Consider the following 23,554-nt stretch of genomic DNA (forward strand, 5'->3'; position numbering starts at 1 on the left):
GAAACACCTGCAGAAAGTGACAGAAGGAGAGAGAGAAGAGAAAGAAATCTACTGGACAGTTAAGAAATTCAATTAGTAACATGTAACATTTTCTTGCCCTAAATCATTTCAAATCATTTTCTGTGAGTAAACATGTCCTGCACGCCATCTCATCTCAACAGAAAATCTAAATATTAACATGAAGGCATAATAGTGTAATAGTAATAGTAATAGTAGTTTTAAGTATTTGTTTGTAAAATTAATTTTCCTCACAAAAAACACACACAAGACACACAGAATTCACATTATAGAAGAATTTATTTGCGTATTGTAGGAACTTCTCACCAAAAGAGAGAATATGAAAAACAAAAATAAATACCCGAGAACAGCAGAACCAGTAGAATGTGTAGTTACAAAAATAAGTCAGTGTATTCTATTTCTTTTTACATATATGTAGGCGCCATCTCTTTCTTTTGTTATGAGAAAAGATAAACCAAAATACACAGTGGCACAGCTGAAATAGGAAACTCTTTCATGGACAAAACCTTATGCTCTTGTTTCCAAAAAAAGCAAAATACACCAACAAATGTAAACAGAGAATCCAAACTGCATATGTTGTAACATGGCTGGGTTCAATTTAATCACAACTCAATCAATAGAAGGAAGTGAGATTTCCTTAAGTATTGATGAACTTTGGTCATAGTTAATATTTGAGAATCAAACCAGTGAATATTCTACAGATTATTTGAACAACCCAGCCGTGTTTGCTCCAGTCTGTGCACTTAGTTTTCTTTTGAAAAACAAAAAAGTTATTTCCTCCAAAATATGAGCATACAGAACATCAGACATGTTTTTGTCTGCCTCTTCCATACTTTGCATGAACACATATTTTGGATCTGAACTGTATTTAGACATTTATTTTACTTCTGAGAGCTAAAACGTCTCAGCTGTCCTTTTTTGTCTGGTTTGAGTGAATTTGAATAAAATACATTTAACAAGAAGCAGATTAACGCCAAGTGTCTAGTTTTTTTTAGGGAGCAAACCCCCTGAAAAACATAAATCATGCAAAATTACATTCTCTAAATAAAATTTGGTAATCTGCAAATCATAAAAACAACAAACACAAAAAGGTTTCAGTATAAATAATCTAGTAATTGTGTGAATCAAAACATTTGCTACAAGCACATCCAAAGATCCCTGCTCCGCAGTTAAACCATGTTGTGTGTCATTACTCTAAACATATTCCATAGTGGTTGCTGACATATTACAAACACTGTAGATGAATGTGTTGTGATGCCTCCTTATTAAAGAACTGTCAGCAAAGCTCACTCTGATAATAAAAAACTTGTCAAAGCTTGTCAAATTTAGGAGGAACCAGTGATTCTTTGAGTTTGCGCTTTCTTTCAAAGTTCAAAGTGTGCGTTTAGACTTTAAGGCCATAAAGCTTTTGTGAAACTGCATGATATATAAAATGGACACTCTAAAATCTACTTCTGGCTGTTTAAAGCTCATTTGAACAGACGCCAGCTGTTGTAGCAACTATAAGAAGTGATTACAAACTACAAGGCGGATCCTTGTTACCTCATTATTGTCACTATTAAGTTTTCCCTTTATGTATATCAACATCGCTCTATAGCAAACTCATGTACATTTAATTTATTTGGCAAACAAGCAAACCATGTTATTCTGTGTAATAGAAAAGGAGAAAAGGGGAATATGACTTCATTGTTGAAAGGTGTTTCGATCTGTTGAGTCTGTCACGCTGACAGCGATGCTGTACATCTACCAGGAGCATCTCTCTACAGAGCTCTGTGATTTGTTATGTAGGTACCTTTTGAAATTCATGCTGGTCACCAGGAGAGGGCGTTTCTTGGACTTCAATTGGTACACTTCCAATTCATTTCAATTCATTGCACTTTTTTAGTCAGTGTATAGGAGGTCTGCTAAACATGCAAACAATCCAAATTTGTCGACAAGCAGGCTTACTATTCAACATATGAAATTAAGTTTCCAATAATAAATGCATAATGAATTTAGCCTTGAGTTTAAATAGAGAAAATCTCTATTTTCCCTATAATTAGTACCAGACTGCATTGTTCTTTTCAGATCACCTTCTAGGAGATTATAAGGGAATAACAAGATCTGTGAAAAGTGGGAAGAAACATTTGAACCAAGATCCTGGTGGGTTTGGTCATATTTTTTTTTTTTCTTAGAAGACTGGACTTTGTGTTGTGCACCCTGCAGATGCCTCCTGCCTACTGTGATAAAGTGGCAGGGCAGGTTGAAAACATGTCACGTCAACACACCCTAGTGTAAAGATGTAGCCGGTTTTATGCTTTTAAAAATGTACATATACACACTTGTTTTGTAATGAGAGAATGTGGAGTGCGATGATTTAGACTTTGGTGAAGTTGTTTGGTCGTTGCTGCAGCAGCCGATCGTCATCTTCGTCACTCAGGTCATACTTCAGGTTGTCCAGAGTCTGACGAATCGCCAGAGTCTCCTTACGCCTGTTAGAGAGGCAGTGACAAGAAAGACATGGGGTTTTATTTTGTGCCATGAAAACAACAACATCACTGTGACATACTGTAAAAACGCAAGTTTCAGAGAGGTTGGCAGGTGTCTGGACATTTAAACAACTGTTAAACCACTGTTAACCCTAGTAATCACACTAATGATTCACGCCATGTCACCAAATGATACATCACTAAAACAAAACCACTGAGTATCCAAAATAAGCATATGTTCACAGCTACTTTAACACCTGTTGGTAAGATGAATGTGTGGGTGTAACAAGATTTTAACCAACAGAATGAGGACATTTTGGTCGGTCTTCACAACTTAAAAGGGCTGTTTGAATGTTAAGACTTGGTTTTAAAGGTTGGGTCAGAATTAGGTTTAGGGTAAGGGTTAGGATTAGTATTGTATTTGTGATAGTTAAGTTTAATGTAAGGGTCCAGGGAATGCATTATGTCTATAAGGATGTGTGTGTGTGTGTGTATATTAGAGTATGTACTTTGTCTGCATGTGTTGGTCGAGCAGCTGCTTCTGCAGCCGGCCGCTCGTCTCCCTCTCCTCTGCCAGCTCTCTCTGGGTGTGGCGGTACTGCGTGTCCTTCCTGCTCGCCTCCTCCTCTGCTTCATTCAGCTGACGCTTCAGAGAGCGGATCCTCTGGTTCATCTGGAGGACATATTACAGAGCTGTTAGTTTGGACAGACAGGACTAAACAATTATTATAATATTATTAACAGTAGCGACTGAGACATAAAAACCACTAAGGTGGTTGCTGACAAATGAACACCCTATTTGCTTTTGTACTAAAGACACTGGCCATGTTTTTATAGGACAGATGTTTACTAAAAAGAGCAGACGACTATACAAAAACAGATAATGTCCAAAACAAAAAGGAATTTCCTTGAAAGAGAAAAGAGACCTGGGCTCTCAGAGGAACTTAATATTTTAAATCTCATTGGTTGGCATGAATAACAAATGTCAAAAATATCACATCTGTTCCAAAGTATTATATTAAAAAAGAAAAATATAACATGTAGTATCTTTAACTGTCAAATATGTCCACTACTACGCTAATATATAGGCACTGCGTGCGTTTGTGTATGTGTGTGAGTGTTTGTTACCAGTTCTTTCTGTTCAGTAGCTATCCTGTGTTCCTCTTCCATCTGATCACTCAGCTCGTTGATCTTCCTCTCCAGTTTACTGATGGTGTTTGCCAGAACTGACTTGTTCCTACACAGAACACAAACACATTAGCCAACAACTAGATACAGCAACAGGACCAGAATTAGATTGATACTGTAGCATGTTTCAGCAAATCCACTGCTTACAGCTACAGGTACATATGGTTTATATCACAGCTAAACTACACTGCTGTGTTTTGCACATTTGGATGTGTTTTTCTACCATTCTCGGCAGCCACTCTGTGCAATTAGAAATTAAAACCAATTAGCAGACCTTTGAAATTTACTAATCCATCGCACTCCACAATATTACATTATTGTATGTGTGGTGTTCGGTAAAGTAGTTCAAGTGCTGATTGATGTTGGCTCTAAATTATTACACAACTTAGGCAAGTTTCAATAGTCTGCTTATTCATTTTCATATTGTACAGAACTGAAGGGAAACTAGTGGCTGCTTGGAAACGGAAAGCTACAAACCAAAATGTCAAATCTGCTGTACAGCTAGCATTTGAAAGTGATCAACAACAATGTAAAAGTATACATGATTTGTAGTTACAGAGCTAAAATCTGCAGAAACAAAGCAGCCAGTTTAACCCTCCTGGACTAAAATGTGGGTAAAATCACCTCTGGTTATATCAGTTTCTTGCCTATTTGAATTGTATTGGTTTGCCTTGTAATATGTTGTAAAATGCCAAGCGGACCAACCACAGAATTTTCTCAGAATAGATGAATGACTGAATGCATGAATTCAAGTACTGAACGACTTTTTAATCCATCTGTAAAAGCAATGTATAGGCTATATCTATGCAACATATCATTTGGTAACCATTGTAACACCTAAGTGCATCAGTGTGGGAATTTTTTCATAATTGAAAAGCAGCTCTTGTGTTTATGTTGAGTCTGTGTCCTACTTTGTGTATTTTAGCAGTTCCAGAACTAAATAATTTTTGCCAGACCAAATGATCTGAAAGTGACCTTAGAATACTGACAGAAAACCTCAGGTTTTCAGAAATTCTGAGAAAAAATGCTTGGTGACAAAATACACTTTGTTTAAAAAGTGATTTGACTGACCTCTCCTCGGTCCTCAGAGCGTTCTCCAGCTCTTTGACTCTGCTCTCCGTCCTGGAGATGACATCCTCCTGAACTCTGGAACTGTGAAGCTCCTCCACCTCCAGACGCAGCTCACGCAGCTATAGGCCGGGAGAGCGAGAAATATTTTCATTAGAGATAAGGTATTACTAGCACTTTGCTCACTTTTCTTTTGTTCCTGTATTGTTAATTACTTACTACTTGAATGTACAGTATCTTTAAACCATGTTCTTGACTGTAATTTGACAGTAACCTACTGTATCTCCATTATAATCTGTTTAGAATTTGTCCACCAAAGAGTATGTTACCCCATCAGAATTCCTTAATAATCCCATTTACAGGATCCTCCTCCAAAAAATCTTTTCCTTAAAAAAAACAACAACTCTTAAATATCATAATCAGTTCAGAGCACACCAGTGCACTGAGACCGCCCTCATCAAAATCAATAATGACCTTCTCATTGCTGCTGATTCTGGACATAGTATCCTCATTCTTCTAGATCTCTCAGCAGCCTTTGACAGTTTCTCACTGTCCTTCTCAGCCATCTATTTGAATGTGTTGGCCTCACCGGTTCAGCAGTCTCCTGGCTCCAGTCATCTCTCTCCAATAGGGAACAGGTTTATCACCTTTAGAGAGTATAGCCCCCCCCCCCCCGGCCCCAGTCAAACAAGATGTGTCTCAAGGCTCAGAGCTTGGACCCCTCCTTTTCACCATTTACATGCTCCCCCTCGGTCAGATAATACGTCACCATGGTCTCAGTTTCCACTGCTATGCTGATGACACACAGCTGTATATCAGCACCAAACCATCCACTCGGCTTCCCCCTCTGTCACTTGTTGACACTGTCTGAATGACATAAAAACCTGGATGTCATCCAATCTACTCGAGCTAAACAGCAGCAAAACAGAGCTAATAGTAGTGGCTCCCAAGCCGCTGCTCCAGAGGGTAGGTGATTTACTCCTTAAAGTGGATGGTTACTCCATCCCACGAAGTCTGTAAACTTGGTGTCATTTTGGACTCCACCCTTTCCTTCCAGTCACATGTCAAACTCATTACCTAATCTGCTTTCTACCACCATAAAAATATCTCCAGACTTTGATCACTCTCAGACTCTGTGCCTCCACCACCTCCTGCTTAGACTACTGTAATGGTGTCCTGTATGGGGTACCCAGCAAGGTCCTGGACAGGCTGCAATATGTCCAGAAGTCTGCTGCCAGGGTTCTCACACACACTAGGCCGTGGCAGCACGTCACCCCAATCCTCAGCTTTACTGGCTCCCGGGCAAATTCCGCATCACTTACAAAATCCTACTCATCTAAAATCTCTCCACGCCACTGCCCCCTTGTACCTACTGGACCTTCTCCACACCCTCACGGAACCTGTGATCCACCGACAAGGGCTTGCTCTCTGTCCCCCACGCCACACTGCTGACTTTTGGGGATGGAGCCTTGAGCATCGCAGCCCCCACCCTCTGGAACTCCATTCCCACAGACATCCACAATGCTCCCTCCTTGGACACTTTTAAAAATCTGCTAAAAAAAACCACCTCTTTACCATGGCATATAATCTGACCTCCTTTTGTTGTTCTGTTGTTTTTTGTGTCTCAGTGGTTATGTGTAAAGTGTCCTTGAGTCCCTTGAAAGGCGCTATAAAAATAGAAGTTATTATTATTATAAAATCCAGTATAGGTCTAATGAATTTGAATTAGAGAGAATGAGTGAGGTATTGACAAAGATGGTTTAACTGTGTTCAATGCAGACTAAAAGGGGAAGTGAAACCACATACACACACACACACACACACACACACACACACACACTAACACACAGTACCTGTCTCTCCATGGCGGCCTTATCAGTTTCCAGTAGGTCGTTCAGATCTTTCTGCTGAATCAGCTTCAGCTGCAGCTGCTCAGTCTGACAGCAAACACAGAAATGTCTTAATAACCAGTCAAATAAAATCAGTCATGATCAATCAGCATTTTTTTAATCCTTTGAATGACAGAATATTTTACTTAACTCACTTCCTGTCACCAGTGTGTTTACCTGTTCGATAGCTCTCTTGTGTTTGGCGGCCCATCTTTGCTCGCTCTCATGCAGCTCCTCCAGATCGCTCTCCAGGTCAATCATCTTCTCCTGAAAGAATCAATTTCAATTTCAAAACACTTTATGTACCCCTGAGGGGACTTAGCAGAGGCCCATTAAATCTATGTTTAGGAAACATTTATGATAAAAAACATTTCATAATAAATAAAAAAAACCCACATATCATCATCGTCCAGTGCAGCATTACTGATTGAGACGTGTACATTATCTGACATGCAGTGCAAAGGTAGTTATGCACAATATGAGAAGAAGAGTCAAAAAAGAATAAGTCATCATCCAAACAACTAAAGTAAACTTTTTTCAGTCAGCCTCTGATCTGAGGTCACTCTTCATGATGTCAACAGTCTGTTGTCTCATCAGCAGAACACACTCAGGTTATTTAGAAATGGGACGGATTAAGTATCTTCGGAAATAGCAACATGATGAATATTTGGGATTATGGAATTAGCATGTTGATTGCTAAACATGATTTGCATAATTAATACCTCATTAACCCCAAACTCTGATGGTTTAAATGGTTGATTAATTAAAGTGGACATCTCTGCTTGAATCATTGGTCATGTATGCAAACACACTGTGGATACTGTCTGATCTCCAGCTGGAACTATGAGTTCACTTCAAGGATGAAACCTTCAGGAAATCAAATTTTTTTTTTTTTATATCATCCCAAATTGTTTTTTTGTCATCGCCAGCTTGGTTAGCAGTCTGAAATCCCATACAGGTTGATGCAAATATATATTTTTGTGTTTCTATTATAATTAATCTTGTCTCTACGACGTCTAGTGAAATTCTATACTGTATTTTTTCATATAGTCAACAAATCCCATGAAGAGACACAAACCAACAATGAATGTACTGTGTATTAATTAATCCATTACTGGAAATAGTCCCTAATAAATGCTCTATTCACTCTTGTAGTTTTTAGCAAATATTCTTCGTGTCCAACTGTTTTAGGAAATTAATAGTTTCTTAAATCACCAGGTCACCAGAACACCCCAAGTCCCCTGTCATGGATTTTTTTTCTTCTACAACATATTCATGTTATACACTTTGAAATTGCATGTGAAGTACTTGCCTTGCCATTGAAACTATTTGACTATCAAATGATTTAAACCAGTACCTGAGCCTGCTTAAGTTGTTTGACCAGGTCATCTTTGGCCTGGTTGGTGCTGTGCAGCTCCATGTGGAGGTCGTCCACCTTCCTCTCTGCTTGCTTACACTGCAGCTGTACCCTCTCTCTCAGCTGGATCTCTTCCTCCAGGGTCCGCTCCTTATCAATCAGCTTACCAGAGACCTGCACGCACACACACACACAGAAACATACAGATCCTGAGGCTGCATTTCTACCAAAATGTGTTCTCAGCTATCATTAAAAATCAGCAGCTTCATATCTTTTGAGTTTCTTTCATTTATCCAACAACATAAAACCCAGGTGACACCAAAGTATGCTAGAAAATGTGACATGAATGTTAACAGGCTTGTGCTTAGTAGAGTGTGTTGTATGTAATATGTAAGTATAGAAGTACTCAAAGTATGAACTAAAAGTACTGGACAAGTGGGAATACCTCCCCCTGCAGTTTGCTGACGAGGGCCTGCAATCGCTGCAGCTCCTGCTCCTTCTCCAGCAGAGACTCCTCAAGCTCTTCCTCCCTCAGCTGGCTGTCCTCTCGCAGCTTCTGCTGCAGGTTCAGCTCTGCTGTTGCCTGCGTGGACGCCTGCAGGGCCTCCTCCAGCTGGAAAAAGACAGGGTAGCTCTAAATACTCTGAAGTGTCACTGAAGGCATCCTTTGTAGAAGCACTACGATATTTTGGATGATCTTTTCGATGACCAGAGGCAGTTTTGACATAAGTAATGAAGCTGATTACCACCTTGAATGTTTGAGTTTGGAGTTCTAATTTTGCAAACACAATTACTATGGTGTAAACAAATCCCTGCAGAAAAAGGAAAATTGGAACATTGAACCAATTAGAACCAAAAAAAGTTTGGGGAAAGAAAAACGCAAACTTCCTTCCTTTATAAGAGAATTTACTTGTAAATCATCATCACCAATAAAGTTTTGATCTTTGTTAATTTGCAGGAATGTAACAGGCTACAGTTATAGTATCATGTACCACCAACCTATAAAATAAAATTTTTATTATTAACTTGTTTTCAAAAGAAACTGTCATTGTACCTCTGCCTCCAGTCTGATGACGGTGTCGTTGAGGTTGGACGTCCTCTTGTCTCTTGTGTCTTTATCAACCCCCAGCTCCTCCAGCTGTCTCTCTGCTAGCCACAACTTCTCAGCCAGAGTCTGGGCATGCTGCGTCTGCTTCTCCAGGTTCTCCTGAACACAACACACACACACACACACACATAGTTCAGAGCTCTGCTTTCTCATATACCGTGTGTCTGTGACTGTCAGAGAGATAGCTCTCATATCTCAACACCTGAGTGCTCAAATAAGAGTTCTGATGACAGCCCATGTTCACAACTGCATTCCCATGTTGCCAAATAAAACATCATATTGACTGCAGTGGATTATTTATGGATTTTCACTCATTTCAACATCTAAAAACCCACTGCATTGTCTGCAAGGGCTGCAAAGGGCTGTTTAGCTTAGCCCAGCATTTTGAAAATACATGGTTTTGGCTGTGACTATTGTTTCTGTATCCACAGTAATCTGCAAAAAAACAGTCAACACACGCTTGTTTATTATCATATTTCATTAAAGGTGCAACAGGCTACATTTGCAGGTTTTTGACAGTGACAATGACAGGAAATGTGGTGGAAGAGAATGAGAGGGGGATGACAGGCAACGACCATCTGGTACGTGGTGCGCGTCTTAAACCACAAGGTACAAAGACACAGGCGTTGTGTAATCTGACCTTAAGTCTGAAGTGTAAGTTTGTGTTCAATAGCTAAAACATACAAATAAGACGGCTACACACTGAAATGACTAAGTGTTCCACATGATCATAAGGATTTAAAGGATCCTCTATAATATAGACATATATAGATGTAGGAATCCAAATCAGCCTTTTCACACATGAAAGTGCATTTTTCATCTTTATATTTTTAGTTGCTGGTGAGTACCTCAGCATCCTGGATCTTGTTTTGGAGGGACTGCTGGAGAAAATTGAAGGCATACTCCTGAGCATTGGCTTCCACCATCATTTCCCGGGCCGTCTTCACCTCCATCTGCACAGTACAAGAGAAGAGTCAATCGTGCAAACACATGGATAACTACAGGATCATTCCATCCAGCCAGCCGTCCGCTCACACCTCCATCTCTCTGTATCTCTCGTCCATGGATTGCTTCTCTCTCTCCATCTCTATCATCTGCTCTCTCATCCTCTTTATCTCGTTGGTAAACTGAGTGTTGGTCCTCAGCAGGTCCTCTTTGTTCACAAGCAGGCCGCGCATCTCAAACCTTCACAGGAAGACAGTCATCAAATGGAAATGTGTCAGACTCGGGGTTTACATTGAGATGACAGAGAGGAGTGAAGAGTAACTTAAAACCAGCTTAGAATCCTGTTTTGAAGGATGAAGTGAAGTAGAAACATACTGGGGCCGTGGTCAGCACACTGTTACATCACTTGTGGGTGTGGTTACAGGTGCAAAGAGGCAAAACAGTCAAACAAAGCTTTTCAGCTCAGTGTTATAATAGTCTTCTCTAAGAAAAACTTGAGTGGCACAAACTCAGTACAGATTATTTAAGCAGGAGCTTGGATGAATGAAACGGTTGAGAACCACTGGGTTAAAGGTGTCCAGTCCGTCACACACACAAAACCACACCCACCAGTGAAGTCACAGTGTACCGACCACACCCTGCAGCACCCACTTTCACTGCAGCAAGGGGACAAATTCGACAAGTGGAGGTTGTTAAAGACAGTTTCATAAAAAAGAGAAATTATGACCACTGGGGAAGGACAGCAGGAAAGACAGCAATCAGAAAGTAGGAAAGCAAACAGGAAAATAAGAAGACAGAAAGAAATATAACATAATGTCCGACCTTATCTGGTTCCTCTCCTTCTCCATCTCCACACTCTCTGCCTCCAGGAACTGGTTACGCTGGAGGGAACACACACAATATAACGATTAACTGCAGCACCATCTAGCGGTCAATCTGGCCCTGAGACTTCTTCTACAGTAGGTCTGCTAAAATAGTAATGGTAATATTGCAGTTGTTTAAAAATAAGAAGACTTGATCAGGATATCACCACGGGTCACATGATTAGCTTCAATCCCATCTTTTTCAAAGCTCCAGGACTTTCTGTCTGGCATCTATCTGACATCTGTCAATTCTTACTTGTAGTAGGAAACCACATCCTTACAGCTGAACATGCGTTTGAATTCCTAAAGTAATGAGATTAGGCCTACCTTCTGGCAGGCGTCTAACTGTTTGGTCAACTCCTCTATGTAGTCTTTTTTATTGGGCAGAGTGGCAGAGCGCATGCTGTAGTGGGTGGGTACCACCTGTAGCAACAAAAAAATATATGTAAGCATATAATGTGGACATGATGATAGAGTGCGTCTTATCTGTGTGTGAGTAAACGTACTGTGTTGTTGAGTTCGGTCCTCCTCCTCAGAGAGTCGTAGGTGGAGAATCGGGTGCGGGAGGAGAGGAGTGTTTGCGAGGGCAGGCCCACTGGACTGGAGCTCCGACTGTTGTAGCTGTACAGGTTCATCTCTGAGGTGGTGGGAGAAATTCCACCCTGAACCTGGAGGTGTGTGGGGGGGGGGTTTAGTCTCCTACATTTGTCAATGTATGTGGAAAAGGAACAAAAACAAACAAGATACAGAAATAAGACAGTGTTTCAGTTTTTCCATCCAAATTACAAACCTTGAACTCAGACATTCGGTACATGGGGTTGTATTCCATGGAGGTGGCCGTGCTGTACGGACTGTTGAACACCCTTGGAGGGCTGTCAACCACACCATACTGTGAACAAACAAACAAACAAAATGACCAATCAATATCAAAAGAGAGAGAGTTTGCAATTTATTATTTAAAAAGGTTGACTGTATAATTGGCTGTTAATTACAAATGAACCATGTGGCAAATTACTGTTGGGTGAGTCAGTTTATTTATTGTAGCAGACAGTAAATACTGTATTATTATTAAGTACAGTAAAACAAGTCATATTGCAATTTTGCATGAAAGGTTCAGATACTGATTGGATTCAATTTGATGCAGGATAAAAGACTTTTGTCTTTGTATAATTCAGACTTTCTCAACCATCATTTAATTAGAATTTTGGATCCAAAAACAAATCCAGAAGAAGTTTAGAAACTGTTATAATTGTGGTAACAGGCAGACGTGGTTCATTAACTGGAAAGGAAATATAGGATGATACTAATGCTACATAAGACATGTAGCACTTGTCTTATGTATGTGTGTGTATATATATACTGTATATATGTGTGTGTGTGTGTGTGTTAAACGATTGCAGAAGTAGTCAGTAGATGGAAATACATGCTTGTCATTTACCGTATTACTGTCTGTTAACCATGTCATTTTGATGTGCTTTATGAAGTGCCATCTTTTAAAAAGAGTGGATTTAATTAAAGATAAACATAAATATATGAATAAAACATCTTAAATTAACATGAAACATTAACATGAAACTTGACCACTAATCGGTGGGGGTCTTGATAATTTTGAGATCTAAAAAGGGTGCAGAAGACCAGACAACAGTGAAAAACAGGTGTTAACATTTTCCAAAAAGTCATTTTGAAGATTTTCAAATAAGACAGAATAAGATTTCTGCACTAGAATAAAAAGTAAAATTACAATTCAAAAAGTTATTGCACAAGCAATTTGTTTCAAGAAATTAAGTCTTAGGTTTCAACATTAATATTAGGTTTTGTCCAGGAGATGGCACTGTTTAATAATTGGTTCTGTGTTTCTGGATTCACAGATATCCAGCAGTAAAACAGCATCTGATTATCATAAAAACTGTCTCTAATCTCCCTGATCTGAATCACACAAACATAAGTCCACGGTCTGCCTCACCCACCCTGTCAGACGAATTGTCCCAGTCCCGTGAGGCCAGGGACTCCAGGGACCCCCTGTAGTGGTTCAGTCCCAGCCGGGTGGTCTCCCATCGGGCCAGCTTGGGGCCATTCTCCCCCACTGACCCGGTGCCTCCTAGACCATCTGCATCCCTGCCACTCACCCCGTTGGTCTTCATCTCGTTGCTGAGGTACAGCTGATATTTCGGGTTCTGGCTGGTCGTCATAATTCGGGGTGTGGTGGGCTCCTCCTCTGACGGGCTGTCTAGGTGCTTGTTTGAATCAAATTCAGACTCCTGGAGGAGAAGGGCAAAAGAGGGATGAAATAAACCTGGATGACGACATCTGCTGAAGGGGTGATAACCTACAAACATGTACAAGTGATAAGGGTGAATCTACTGAGCATGTGCGGATGCTGTTAGTGACTGACAACAGAGTGAAAATGAATATATGGTACAAAAATTAAAAAAAAGGGGTTATTTTTTCCATTCTTACTTGGAATGACTTATAATATTCTCTTAAAATATTCTCCCCAAAGATAAGTGTGCAGAGAATCAACTCTTCTTCTTGACAACATAGTTTGAATCAATGCGACAGCAGCCAATCACGTTGCTTGATGAGGACGGAAAGCTTTGGTAGTGCAGACAGACAGATAATATACTTATTTAAGACTTGATAGTTTAGTACTTGAGCTTAGCTTGGAACTTGTCAGTCTTGACTTGGGACTTCATAGCCATGGTTTTCTTGGGCTTCCAAAACAAAAACTTTGTCCTACCTTTGCCCATACTGTAGATAATATGCCACAAAAAGCTGCTGGAAGCAAATTAACAGACAGAAACTCAAGCAAACTTATTGCAAAAATGGACAAAAGGTTCATGCAGCAAAAATCAACACAGTCATAGCGTAAAAGTTATTATTTTAGACCAAAGACAAAAATGGCAACACGTGAAGCTCATTCGCAGGGAAAGAATCAGCGTTAAATCTGTCTTGAGGCCATTTTGATTAGTACGATTAAAGAGCACTTGCTTTAGAATCTCGTTGTGGTTTCAAGCTGTTGAGTTGCCACGTTGATTGAGAACGGCGCTGTAATCATGCAAGGAGATGCGTTTAAAAACTTGCAGTGCCATGCTGCTGGGCCGTCTTCATGCAGAAAGGATGCAGAGCTTTTCGTTTCATGCAAGGACATCGGAATGTGTCAGGGGTATTTCTTTGCTTACCGATCCCATGCCAGAGTCAGCCACTGACTCTCTACCAGAGTCTGTGATTTGTGTTTTCTTCCTTGGCTGTGAATTAGGCTTCTCAGTGCTGCTTCCTACTGGACAATCGATTCTTGCAGTGATCTTACTGATTTTGGTGCCTCTCTGTGCTGTTTCAGTCCCGTTCTGACTGGTTTCCCTTAATGGAGGGGTCACAGTGATGCTGGGAAGTGCACTTTCGTCTTGTCCGAAGCTGCTTGGTGTGGACTGACTCGACTTGGATTTTGGAGTCACAAGGGCCTCTGCAGAAGCAGACTTTCGGACTTGTCTTGTTCCGGAGTAGGGGCTCTGCGGGTGATCTTGACCAGAGAATTTATTGATCAGATCCTTGATGCTGCCGGTTCGGTGCAGGTTTGACCTGCCGGACAGGCCTGGAGATGGTTTCTTGTGACTGGCTCTCGAGGTCTGCTCTGCCTCTTCTTTCCTGTCGGTCTGTTGAGGACTAAGTGGTGACTGGGATGAAGAGGACTCGGGTGCGTGCTGAAAGAGGTGAAGACAATAACAGATCCCCAAAAAACTGTTAACTGGGACTCTGAGCAGCAGATGTACAAGGTTAGCGGTGAGATACAGAAAAGATAAATTTACCATCCAGGTTAGACCACAGTAGCTAACTCTTTACAATTTCTGAGTGCATTTGATTATTGAGGGCAATGTTGCAAATCAATGAGGAGATCTGTTAATGGCAATGCTGTATTCAGTATGAATTTTCCATAAATGTGATGAAGATTCTTGACTTATATAGCTCTCTCGATAGCGCAATATAAAATTCCAAAGAGGATTTTATGATTATTTCCCTCTTTTACCAGATGATATATACTTCCACAGAAAAGAAGAGAGGAAGAAACTAAAGAACAGTTTACTTAAACAAAAGTTTTTGAAAAAGACCAACCAATGTGGCTACCAGTGGTAATTACAGGATAATTTCACACATCAGTGTCTTTTTACAGGTGATGGGAAGTACTACTGCATATGTATATCATAAAGAAGATGATATCTCTGGTTCTGCGGCATCAATTTTTATACTTAAAAACTGTCCATTGTCCACTAACATATAGGAGTGCAATGCTAAATCAGTGTAGCACTGAGATTAAGCGGAATGGGACCACATGCAGGAGACAACAGACATGTGTCCTGGTATGGTATGTTGCGCTTCCTTCCTATTTTACTTTAACCAGACCAACTAAGGCTGAATAAGCAGGAGAGGAAGATTGTGTTACTTCTTACAGATGTTACACCTTGAAAGCAGTTAGTTTACACAAACATCACTTTAATTTGAACTTTAAATTATTCCTTGAAAGCAGCACATTAATAGTTTGTTTATCTATCCGTATCTGTCGCCTGTTTTTACAGTGTATAGATATTGTTGACTTTTGCATACATAATGACATGAACACCAATGTGTGTGTGTGTGTGTGTGTGCGCTCCTATCCTGACATAAATCCCTCTTGAGAAAGTGCAACATCTGCTCCCTAGTCTGAAAAATCACCACCCTCCCCCAAAACACAACATCCCACTTTCTCACGTAGAAATAAAAAGGACAGATAGATACACATGGAGATTCCAAAACGCAAAAAAAGGGCACCAAATAAGAGGAAAATGGCAGCATTTTACATTTTTTGCCAGAAAGCCACTTGATTAAATCCAACTTTAATTAACAATCATAACAAGGAGGCCGATGCCACTTAGAGAAATGAAGTGGCGAATGTCCAGGGGTTTAACTTTCTGGGCTCGAGGGTCCAAAGCACCGAGTGGCCTTAATCCAGGGACTCGCCTGACCGCCTCCCCCAGGGACGGTGAGCCAAAACTGGGGTGGGAGAGGAGCAGGGGCCAGGGAGGACTGAAAGGGAGGGTGGGTGTCTGGGGTTTAGGATCACTGCTAATCACCATGGTATTAAAATGTTTACAGGCCGTGGTGGGATTAGGTCTGAGCTGATGATTTTTAATGTTATTATTTTTGCCCTGAGCCTCTTGGAATGAGGAGACAGGGACACACTCATTGGTGATGAAATGTGTGTATATTATATTTCTAAGCCTAATAATTAATATTAGTTAATATATTTATGGAGAGAGAGAGAGAGAGAGAGAGAGAGAGAGAGAGATGTTTTTTTTTAAGATATTTGCCTTTTTATTTTGATAAGACAGTGGATAGCAATGAAATGAGGATGAGAGATTGAGAATGAGAGTGGGCAACATGCAACAAAGGGCCGCAGGCTGGATTCGAACCCAGGACACTGCAGTAAGGACTCAGCCTTGTACATGAGGCGCGTGCTCTACCAACCGAGCCACCCTTGCCCCATTATTAAATATATTTTACACAATTCATAATTCTGATGCTGCAACTACCTGCAAATGTCACTTGGGTCCGGTTAGATGCTGGTGTGGTCCTTACACTTCACCACTAAGAACAGGCTGCCATTAAATGTAAGTTAGAGTGATCGATGTAGAAATGTATATAAGATGAAGGAAATGTCAGGAATAAGGAATAATTAAAATCATTTTCATTTGTCTTGTCTTGTTCTTTAAAACGACATAATAAATGTAATTTTAGGTAAAGAACTTGGGAGATTGAGAAAAAAAAAAAATCCTCAAAACAGAACAATCACACAGACAGACATGCAGAGACGGCCTCATTCAGGAAAACCGGGTCCATATTCCCACAAGTCCTGGACACACACATACACTATTGGGGCTCCATTCCCTGTGGCCTCACTACAGTACAGACATATGGCGTAGAGCTGTACACCATCTGACCCAGATATGTGACAGCAATGTATCCTGGGAAAAGCACTGAATGCCTCACTGATGTTTTTTGCAGAAGTGCTCAGGGGTTTGGCCCCGGAATAAAAGGTGAGAGAGGTGGTGAGCACAGTGACTGAACTTTTCTCCAGACTCAGTTATTCTGTTTTGAAATGATGATGTGCTGCTCTGATTTATTTATTTATTTTTTTTAAAAGTGAACACACAATGTTGATGAGCATGAAAGATCCTAATTACAGGCTGAAGACTTTAGGAACAAAGGAACAAGGAACAAAATTCCTCTACTTGCAAGAGAAAACATTTCATCTTCTCGGCATAAATCCGACAAAGACAACTGTCATTTCAAGTTTTTTTTAAAAACACACCTGGCATGATCAATTAAAACCCGTTCTGAACAGCCTGATCTAAACATCTGTTTTTTAGGCAAGAAAAGTCTGTGTTTTTGATTTTTGATAAGTGAAACCTTACATTTATCTACATCTATTAAAGGGGCACTCCACTGATTTAGTATTACACTTCCATAAAATTGGAGCGACTTTTGTGAGGCACATTAACAATATAATTGTCAAAATCGAACCAACAGAGGCTTATTTTAGTTGGGCTATAGCAAGCTCCAAAAACCCTGTTCCACTACATTGCCCATAATGCAACTCACCATAGTTTTTTGTTACATTCTCCCTGCCTGTTATCAACATGTTACAAACCTCCACACCTCCAGTTTGAAAATGCAACCTTTCAGCTAAATGTTGTGGACGCCAAGCCCCTGCTGATAACCCTGATATAGTGATGTCATCAGGGTCACTTTCTCAGACTTGGCGAAGCTCCTCCAGAGCCACAGAAGACATTATACAACTGGCTGAGTAATACTATTCTTGACTAGTTCTTCTTTAACTGCACACTGCTGTGGCTCCATCTCCTAGATATTAAAAAGAAAATCTAATTTGGTGTAGAAGGTGTTGGAAGTGAGTTTACATGGACTTCTCCAACGGACAGGCTGGTTTATCTAGAGGTCACACAGACGTTCAGCTCTTGGCCATCTGCACACCAAACAATAGAAAAAAACAAGAACTTTTCAAGCAGAAAACAACATAGATTTGATCAACTATCAGGACCAGTCCTGCCTCTTCTCAATTTTTAGAGAGAAGGTCAAACATTTCATTATTATATACATATGTGTTTATGGCCACTTAACAGCTCTGAGGATGATGTCAAAGATTTTTGGTCAGTTTTAGCAAAATAAAACATCTCACATAAGAGAAGTACTAATCTTTGGGAAGTAATGTTGCTTTCTAGCTTCTGTGTATTAGCTTCTGCTGCTTTCAGTTATTCATGGTTGTTTCCAACTGTTTCTAGCTTCTCCTTTGAGTGTTATCTAGCTTCTTTAGGGTTGTCCTCTATGTTCTGGTCAAGCTTTAAATTGTTCTTCTAGCTTGTTGTAAAGTGTCATAGCTTTTTGGTGTCCTCTGGATTGTTTTTCTAGATTCTCCCTTATTGGTTTCAAGCTCCTTATGTTATTTTCTAGTCACTTTAGGCTGTGTTTTGTCTTTTCATGATTGCTTATGGTAGCTTTCTGGCTTTTTAGGTAGTAGTCTAGCTTTCTCAGATTGTTTTGTAGTTTCTCCTGGTCGTTTTCAAATTTCTTTTTATTATTTTGTAGTTCGTCTTGGAATATATTTATTATAGAATGCTTTCTGCAGCTGAGAAAAGATAATTACGGTGATTGTTAACATTCCTGCTACTATCACATGTAGTCCGTGTATGTAGTGTGTGTGTAGTCTTCAATTTAAACTGTATTTTGAGAGTCTCTCAAACATGACTTTTACCCTCAGTGCTTCTTCAACTGTTGTCCAAGTTTTAGGTGCGACACAGATGTAAACTAGCAGATGCACTCAAACGCTACACCAAAGCAAAACTGTCACTGCACCAGAGAGAGAGAGAAAACAACAGCATAATAAAAAATAAAATAAATAACCAATTAGTGGCAGCAGTCTTGTGTTGGACACGTACGTGTCTCACAGAGAGCAAAACGTGGAGCTACGTTCAGCCCAAGGCAATCTGCTTGGCAATATGTTCCTGTGTTGTTGTTGTTGCCCACTGCTCCTTCCCTCTCCATGGCTGTAAATAACAGGGATTAATCAACCAACCGGAGCTCTGTCCGAGCCCTAAGGCCTGACCGTGTTCACACTTTTCTTAGTGACAATTATCCCTTCAACAGGAATATTTGTTACAAATCAGGCTGAATTCTGGTGAAACTAATCCTGGATGTATGTCTCTTACAGTGGGAATAACAAAAATGAGTTCACAGATGTACGATCGCTGGGTCCTTTTTTGAGTAAGCCTATCAAATATGAAAAATCTATTAGCGATATGTTAAATATGGAAAATAAACAGCTTAGTAAGGGTCCCACACGTTGTCCGCAGACTGTATAATGCACAAAGCAACAGTGGAAACTGTTCAAATTTATTCTCAAGTAAAACAAAATGTGAAATATACTGTATATGCTTTTTACAAGCAATACAAATAAATATGATATATCTTGTAGAACTGGAAAATTGATTTACAGAAAATGAATGGACAGATAAACCCACTGAATATATCCCAGCTTCTCACTTGTACACGTTCGCTGCTTTTCTATTTCTTATTTGATAGTTGAGAGTACATTTTTGGGTTTTGGGCAAAACAAATTTTAAGGAATCACCTTGGGCTTTTGCTAATTGTTTCACTAAATTTCACTTTATTTCCCTATTTTCATGTACTTGCACACTAAACAACTAACCAAGAAAATAATCTGCAGATTACAGATTACTTACAGTAGTCAATTGTCAATAAAATCTGAAAAAAAAAAACAATGAATCAAGAGAGATTCGTGAAATAAGAAGAACAGTAAAAAGAAGCTACTCTGACAAAATTATTCAGTACAGCTTGTAGCCAGTCACTTTATCATAATGTTTCAGTTTGTTGACTTTTTTGAAATAGTTTTTTAATGCACTTCAGGATCTCAGTCCTGCATCTGTCCTACACTAAAACTGCTAAACTACAACTACACTAAAACAAAAACCAGTACCTCCCATCCCACACTAATCTTTACAAAATGTATTTTTTGCAAACATTTCCCCATGAGCATAAAGTGCTATGGAGGCTTTTTTACACCTCAGATGTCCTCATCTGATGACTAATTGCACCTGTGTCCTATGTTTTATAGAATATTTTTTCTTTTTTGGAGTATTCAGAGGGATTTATATGTTTTTGATAATTTCTGTCTCTGAGTGCATTCTGAAGGAATAGGGACAGTTTAGCTCATCCAGCTCCTCCTCTCAAAATCCATGAAGACAATACCTGTTCTACACAGTGATGTACACATTTATAGTTATTACTTCAGCTCTTTATAATGAAATACATTATTATAAGTCTGTTGGGTGAAACTCTAGGCCGATTTGTTGTTATATCATTCTTACTCACAATGCTGTTCTACAGTATGTTGTGCACCTGAGGCCTTAACCTCTAATTATGGGTACTTTTTGAGACTGAGGATGTTTCAGTTTAATAAATGCATTCATAAATGTTAATATAAATATATTGATAGGACATACAGAGCTCGCTTTCAGCAGACTGTGCAAGGTTCATTTCACACTGATTTTTCTCCAAAAGTTGTTTAGTCCAGGATGGATCGCTGGATCTACAAAAACATCTTTAATAAATCCAATCTAAATATATTAGATTTATATCTAATCAAAATTATGTGTGATTATACAAATCCTGGCTCATTTCCTGACAGATTAACCACAAATTATCTGATAGAAATGTTACTGAGCCTCTTTTAGGGCAGAATGGCTCGCCTAGATTAGCAGGACAAAGCATGAGACCGCGGAGCTGAAGGTGTCGAGGGTTTGAATCCCCCCCACTCCCCCAACAGAAACAACATGAAGTCATTTGCCTCTTGCTTTTTTAGGCATTGGGGTTATAAAGTGTCACAAGCCAACTTCCGTAAATTCTGTCAGCTGTAAAATCCAGTTTTGTACTGAGTTGACCTATTTCCATTTAAATCCACTTCAGAAATGTCTTCAGCTGTCAGGGCATCAAATCAATGACTAGGTGACAGATGTATATTTTCGTCAAACTCTCAATGTCTTATTAATATTAGTTTTACAAATTTGGCCTAAATAACAATGTTTCTGTCCTGTAACGTTAATATTTTGGCACACAGTACAGAAACAAAAATACAAACTAACTTCAAACTTACTGAGTAATAAAAAAAAAGTAAGTGTGGGGCAACACCAGAGGCTCTCCTGGTAAAATCAGGACAGTTTGCAATAAGTAATTTGTACAAATAAAGGGAGGGGTGTTTGTGTTGTGCTTATCTATCCTTGAGAAGGTACCTGGCTGTATCAAGACATGGTCCTCTAAAACCACATTGTTCATCTGATCAAACAGCTTAAAACAAGTTTGATTAATGTTCAGAAGCGAGTGAAGCCCTTGTTTCCCGGCAAAAATTCACGTGCTGTAAACATGCATTGTGGAGCATTGCATCAATTGACGGCCTTAGCACAACTTTCACGTTGTACATACAGAAATAATGCAGTCAGTGCTTAATAACCAAGACTCTCCTTCCAAGAGTAGCACCAGTCATTTCAGCAAATACCTAATAACAACATATTTTTATGTTCAAGTGACAAAGACCTCCAAGCAGCTGTACAAAATATGACTTAAGTGGAGGAGATTGATGTTCGCTTCCCGTTTCCAACAGTCAACACTGGCTTCATCGTCGTACCCTAATCCAGTCTTAATAACGGTGTCAGAAAGAGAAAATGTATTCGGAAAAGGCAGGGAGTCAAATGATGTTGTCCTATTTCAGATCAGAAAACACTTACATGTGTCGTTCAAAGGGGGCAATTACAAACCATGAATTTTGTAGCGCGATTAGGAGTTTGACTTTGACCGCAGCAACAAAATTGGAGCATTTAACACTTAATTTCCTGCAGTCTGGAGACATTTTATGCTCCAATTTATGATGGCATTTATATAGATTGAAACAAAAAAAATTCAGCTGGCAGGTGACAAATATAAAAATATAACAGAATGACAATGCACATTTATTTCTTCTATATTTTAATTGCATTGCACGTTTTCTTATTGTGCCAATAAACATTTCTCATTTTCATTTGTTCGTTAAAAAGTGGTGGGGACATGTCCCCAAATGACACTCATGATCCACTGACATTTATACTAACTGATACTATATGAATTCAGATGGTGTGAAGAAGCAGACTACAAACTGCCAACTCTTAAAATCTACTCAAATGATGCATTTGGGAAGCAGTTTCACTTTTAGGGGAAAAGTCTGGTATTTCTCACTGAAAATGCGTCTGAACTGAAAACCATACGACTGCATGTTGTACTTCTGTGCAGGAGATGCAGTATGTTGGCAGCCGGCCTGTCTTCTGTTTGTGTTTAAGCTTCACGAGTTAAACTGTGATGACACTTTGACAGGTTTCCTGTTATAATAAGACTCCAAACCAGGTTTCTTCCCTCATCGTTTCCCGTCACAACCGTGTCAGTCTATTATGGGTTTTCTTTTAGGGAATGATGGTAAAAGAATGTGTGTGTATCTGTAGGTCTGCATTTGTGTGTGTGACAGACAGAGCCAGATGAGCAAGCAGATGTTTCCTCTGTCTCCACTCCGACTGTCTGAGAAAGACTGACAACAGCTGGACCAATGCCAGACACACACACACACGCGCATGGCCGCGTGTACACACGCACGCACACACACACACACACACACACACACACACAGGTAGACAAAGACACAGTTTTACTGAGAGGTTTCTTTTCGAGGTGGATGTTTGCTTTTTTGGTTATTTCTTGTCCACTATATTTAGACTTCACCTTGTTGAAACAAAATATTTTTGATTCAGTTATTTTCTCGCAGCTGATTTTTGTAGAAGTTTTTCCCTAAAAGTTCTCTTACAAACTTGTTATATGACGGACAGTTTTACATCTTTGTTTTAAAATTATTCAGATGAAATAATGTGAGGACTGCCAGCAGATATTTGCTTGTTCTTAGACACAAAGGTTGGAAACCACTGGTTTAGATGATGAAAACTCCTGTTACAGAAATTAAATGAAACATGGTTCCGTAATTTGGGTGGCTGGTGCTGCAACCAATTATTATTTTCATTAATAATTAACATATCAATTATGGACTTTTGGCTGGGGATGCTAGTGAACCATTCAGAGTTAGGTTTGTAGTTTGTGAAGTTCTCACAACATTGTATCACAGTTCTATTCGATGCCACTCACATTTGACTGCTTCTTTGCTCAATGTCATCAGTACTGCTCAGACATCATTTTATCAGGACGGAAGGAAGAATTTGTAGGAAATACCAAATGTCACGCCCAAGTCCTCCACAAAAGAGCTTCAGCCTGAAATGCTGCCATGTTGAAATGGCAGCATGCAACCATTGTCCTCGACACATTTGTGGACTTGAAAGAAAACATGTGTGACATGAAGGAACACATTTGTGCAGTGACTGACCCCTGAATAAAACTTTTATCAGCGATATTACAAGCGGAGATCTCTGCTGCCCAACTGCAAGCGCAGTCAGATTATAGTCACCATTCACACCACTGCCATCAGCTGTAGTGAGACTATAACATATTTGGAATGTGGGATT

General features: G+C 39.6%; 1 protein-coding gene across 3 annotated transcripts in view; it reads right to left on the reverse strand.

Annotated features, from left to right (window-relative positions):
• Positions 1-278: 278 nt before the first annotated feature.
• Positions 279-23,554, reverse strand: part of LOC119914491 (cingulin-like protein 1) — a 41,314-nt gene continuing 18,038 nt past the window's right edge. Inside the window, exons 7-23 of one of the 3 annotated variants that reach the window (XM_038733814.1) lie at positions 14,084-14,602; positions 13,031-13,162; positions 11,695-11,793; positions 11,411-11,572; positions 11,232-11,327; positions 10,864-10,922; positions 10,134-10,281; positions 9,945-10,049; positions 9,043-9,195; positions 8,434-8,601; positions 7,989-8,162; positions 6,809-6,898; positions 6,596-6,679; positions 4,746-4,864; positions 3,615-3,723; positions 2,996-3,159; positions 279-2,489 (exon numbers count right to left, since the gene is read on the reverse strand). In XM_038733814.1, the coding sequence (XP_038589742.1) occupies positions 2,375-2,489; positions 2,996-3,159; positions 3,615-3,723; positions 4,746-4,864; positions 6,596-6,679; positions 6,809-6,898; positions 7,989-8,162; positions 8,434-8,601; positions 9,043-9,195; positions 9,945-10,049; positions 10,134-10,281; positions 10,864-10,922; positions 11,232-11,327; positions 11,411-11,572; positions 11,695-11,793; positions 13,031-13,162; positions 14,084-14,602 (2,496 nt within the window). In that variant the 3' untranslated portion in view covers positions 279-2,374. Of the gene's footprint in view, positions 2,490-2,995; positions 3,160-3,614; positions 3,724-4,745; positions 4,865-6,595; positions 6,680-6,808; positions 6,899-7,988; positions 8,163-8,433; positions 8,602-9,042; positions 9,196-9,944; positions 10,050-10,133; positions 10,282-10,863; positions 10,923-11,231; positions 11,328-11,410; positions 11,573-11,694; positions 11,794-12,871; positions 13,163-14,083; positions 14,603-23,554 lie in introns of all 3 variants that reach the window. The other 2 variants (XM_038733812.1, XM_038733815.1) reach the window with 2 other exon arrangements.

Source organism: Micropterus salmoides, unplaced genomic scaffold (genome assembly GCF_014851395.1).
Source record: "Micropterus salmoides isolate LMB-PRFRI ecotype aquatic unplaced genomic scaffold, ASM1485139v1 Ms_hic_scaffold_20, whole genome shotgun sequence".
Taxonomy (NCBI): Eukaryota; Metazoa; Chordata; class Actinopteri; order Centrarchiformes; family Centrarchidae; genus Micropterus; species Micropterus salmoides.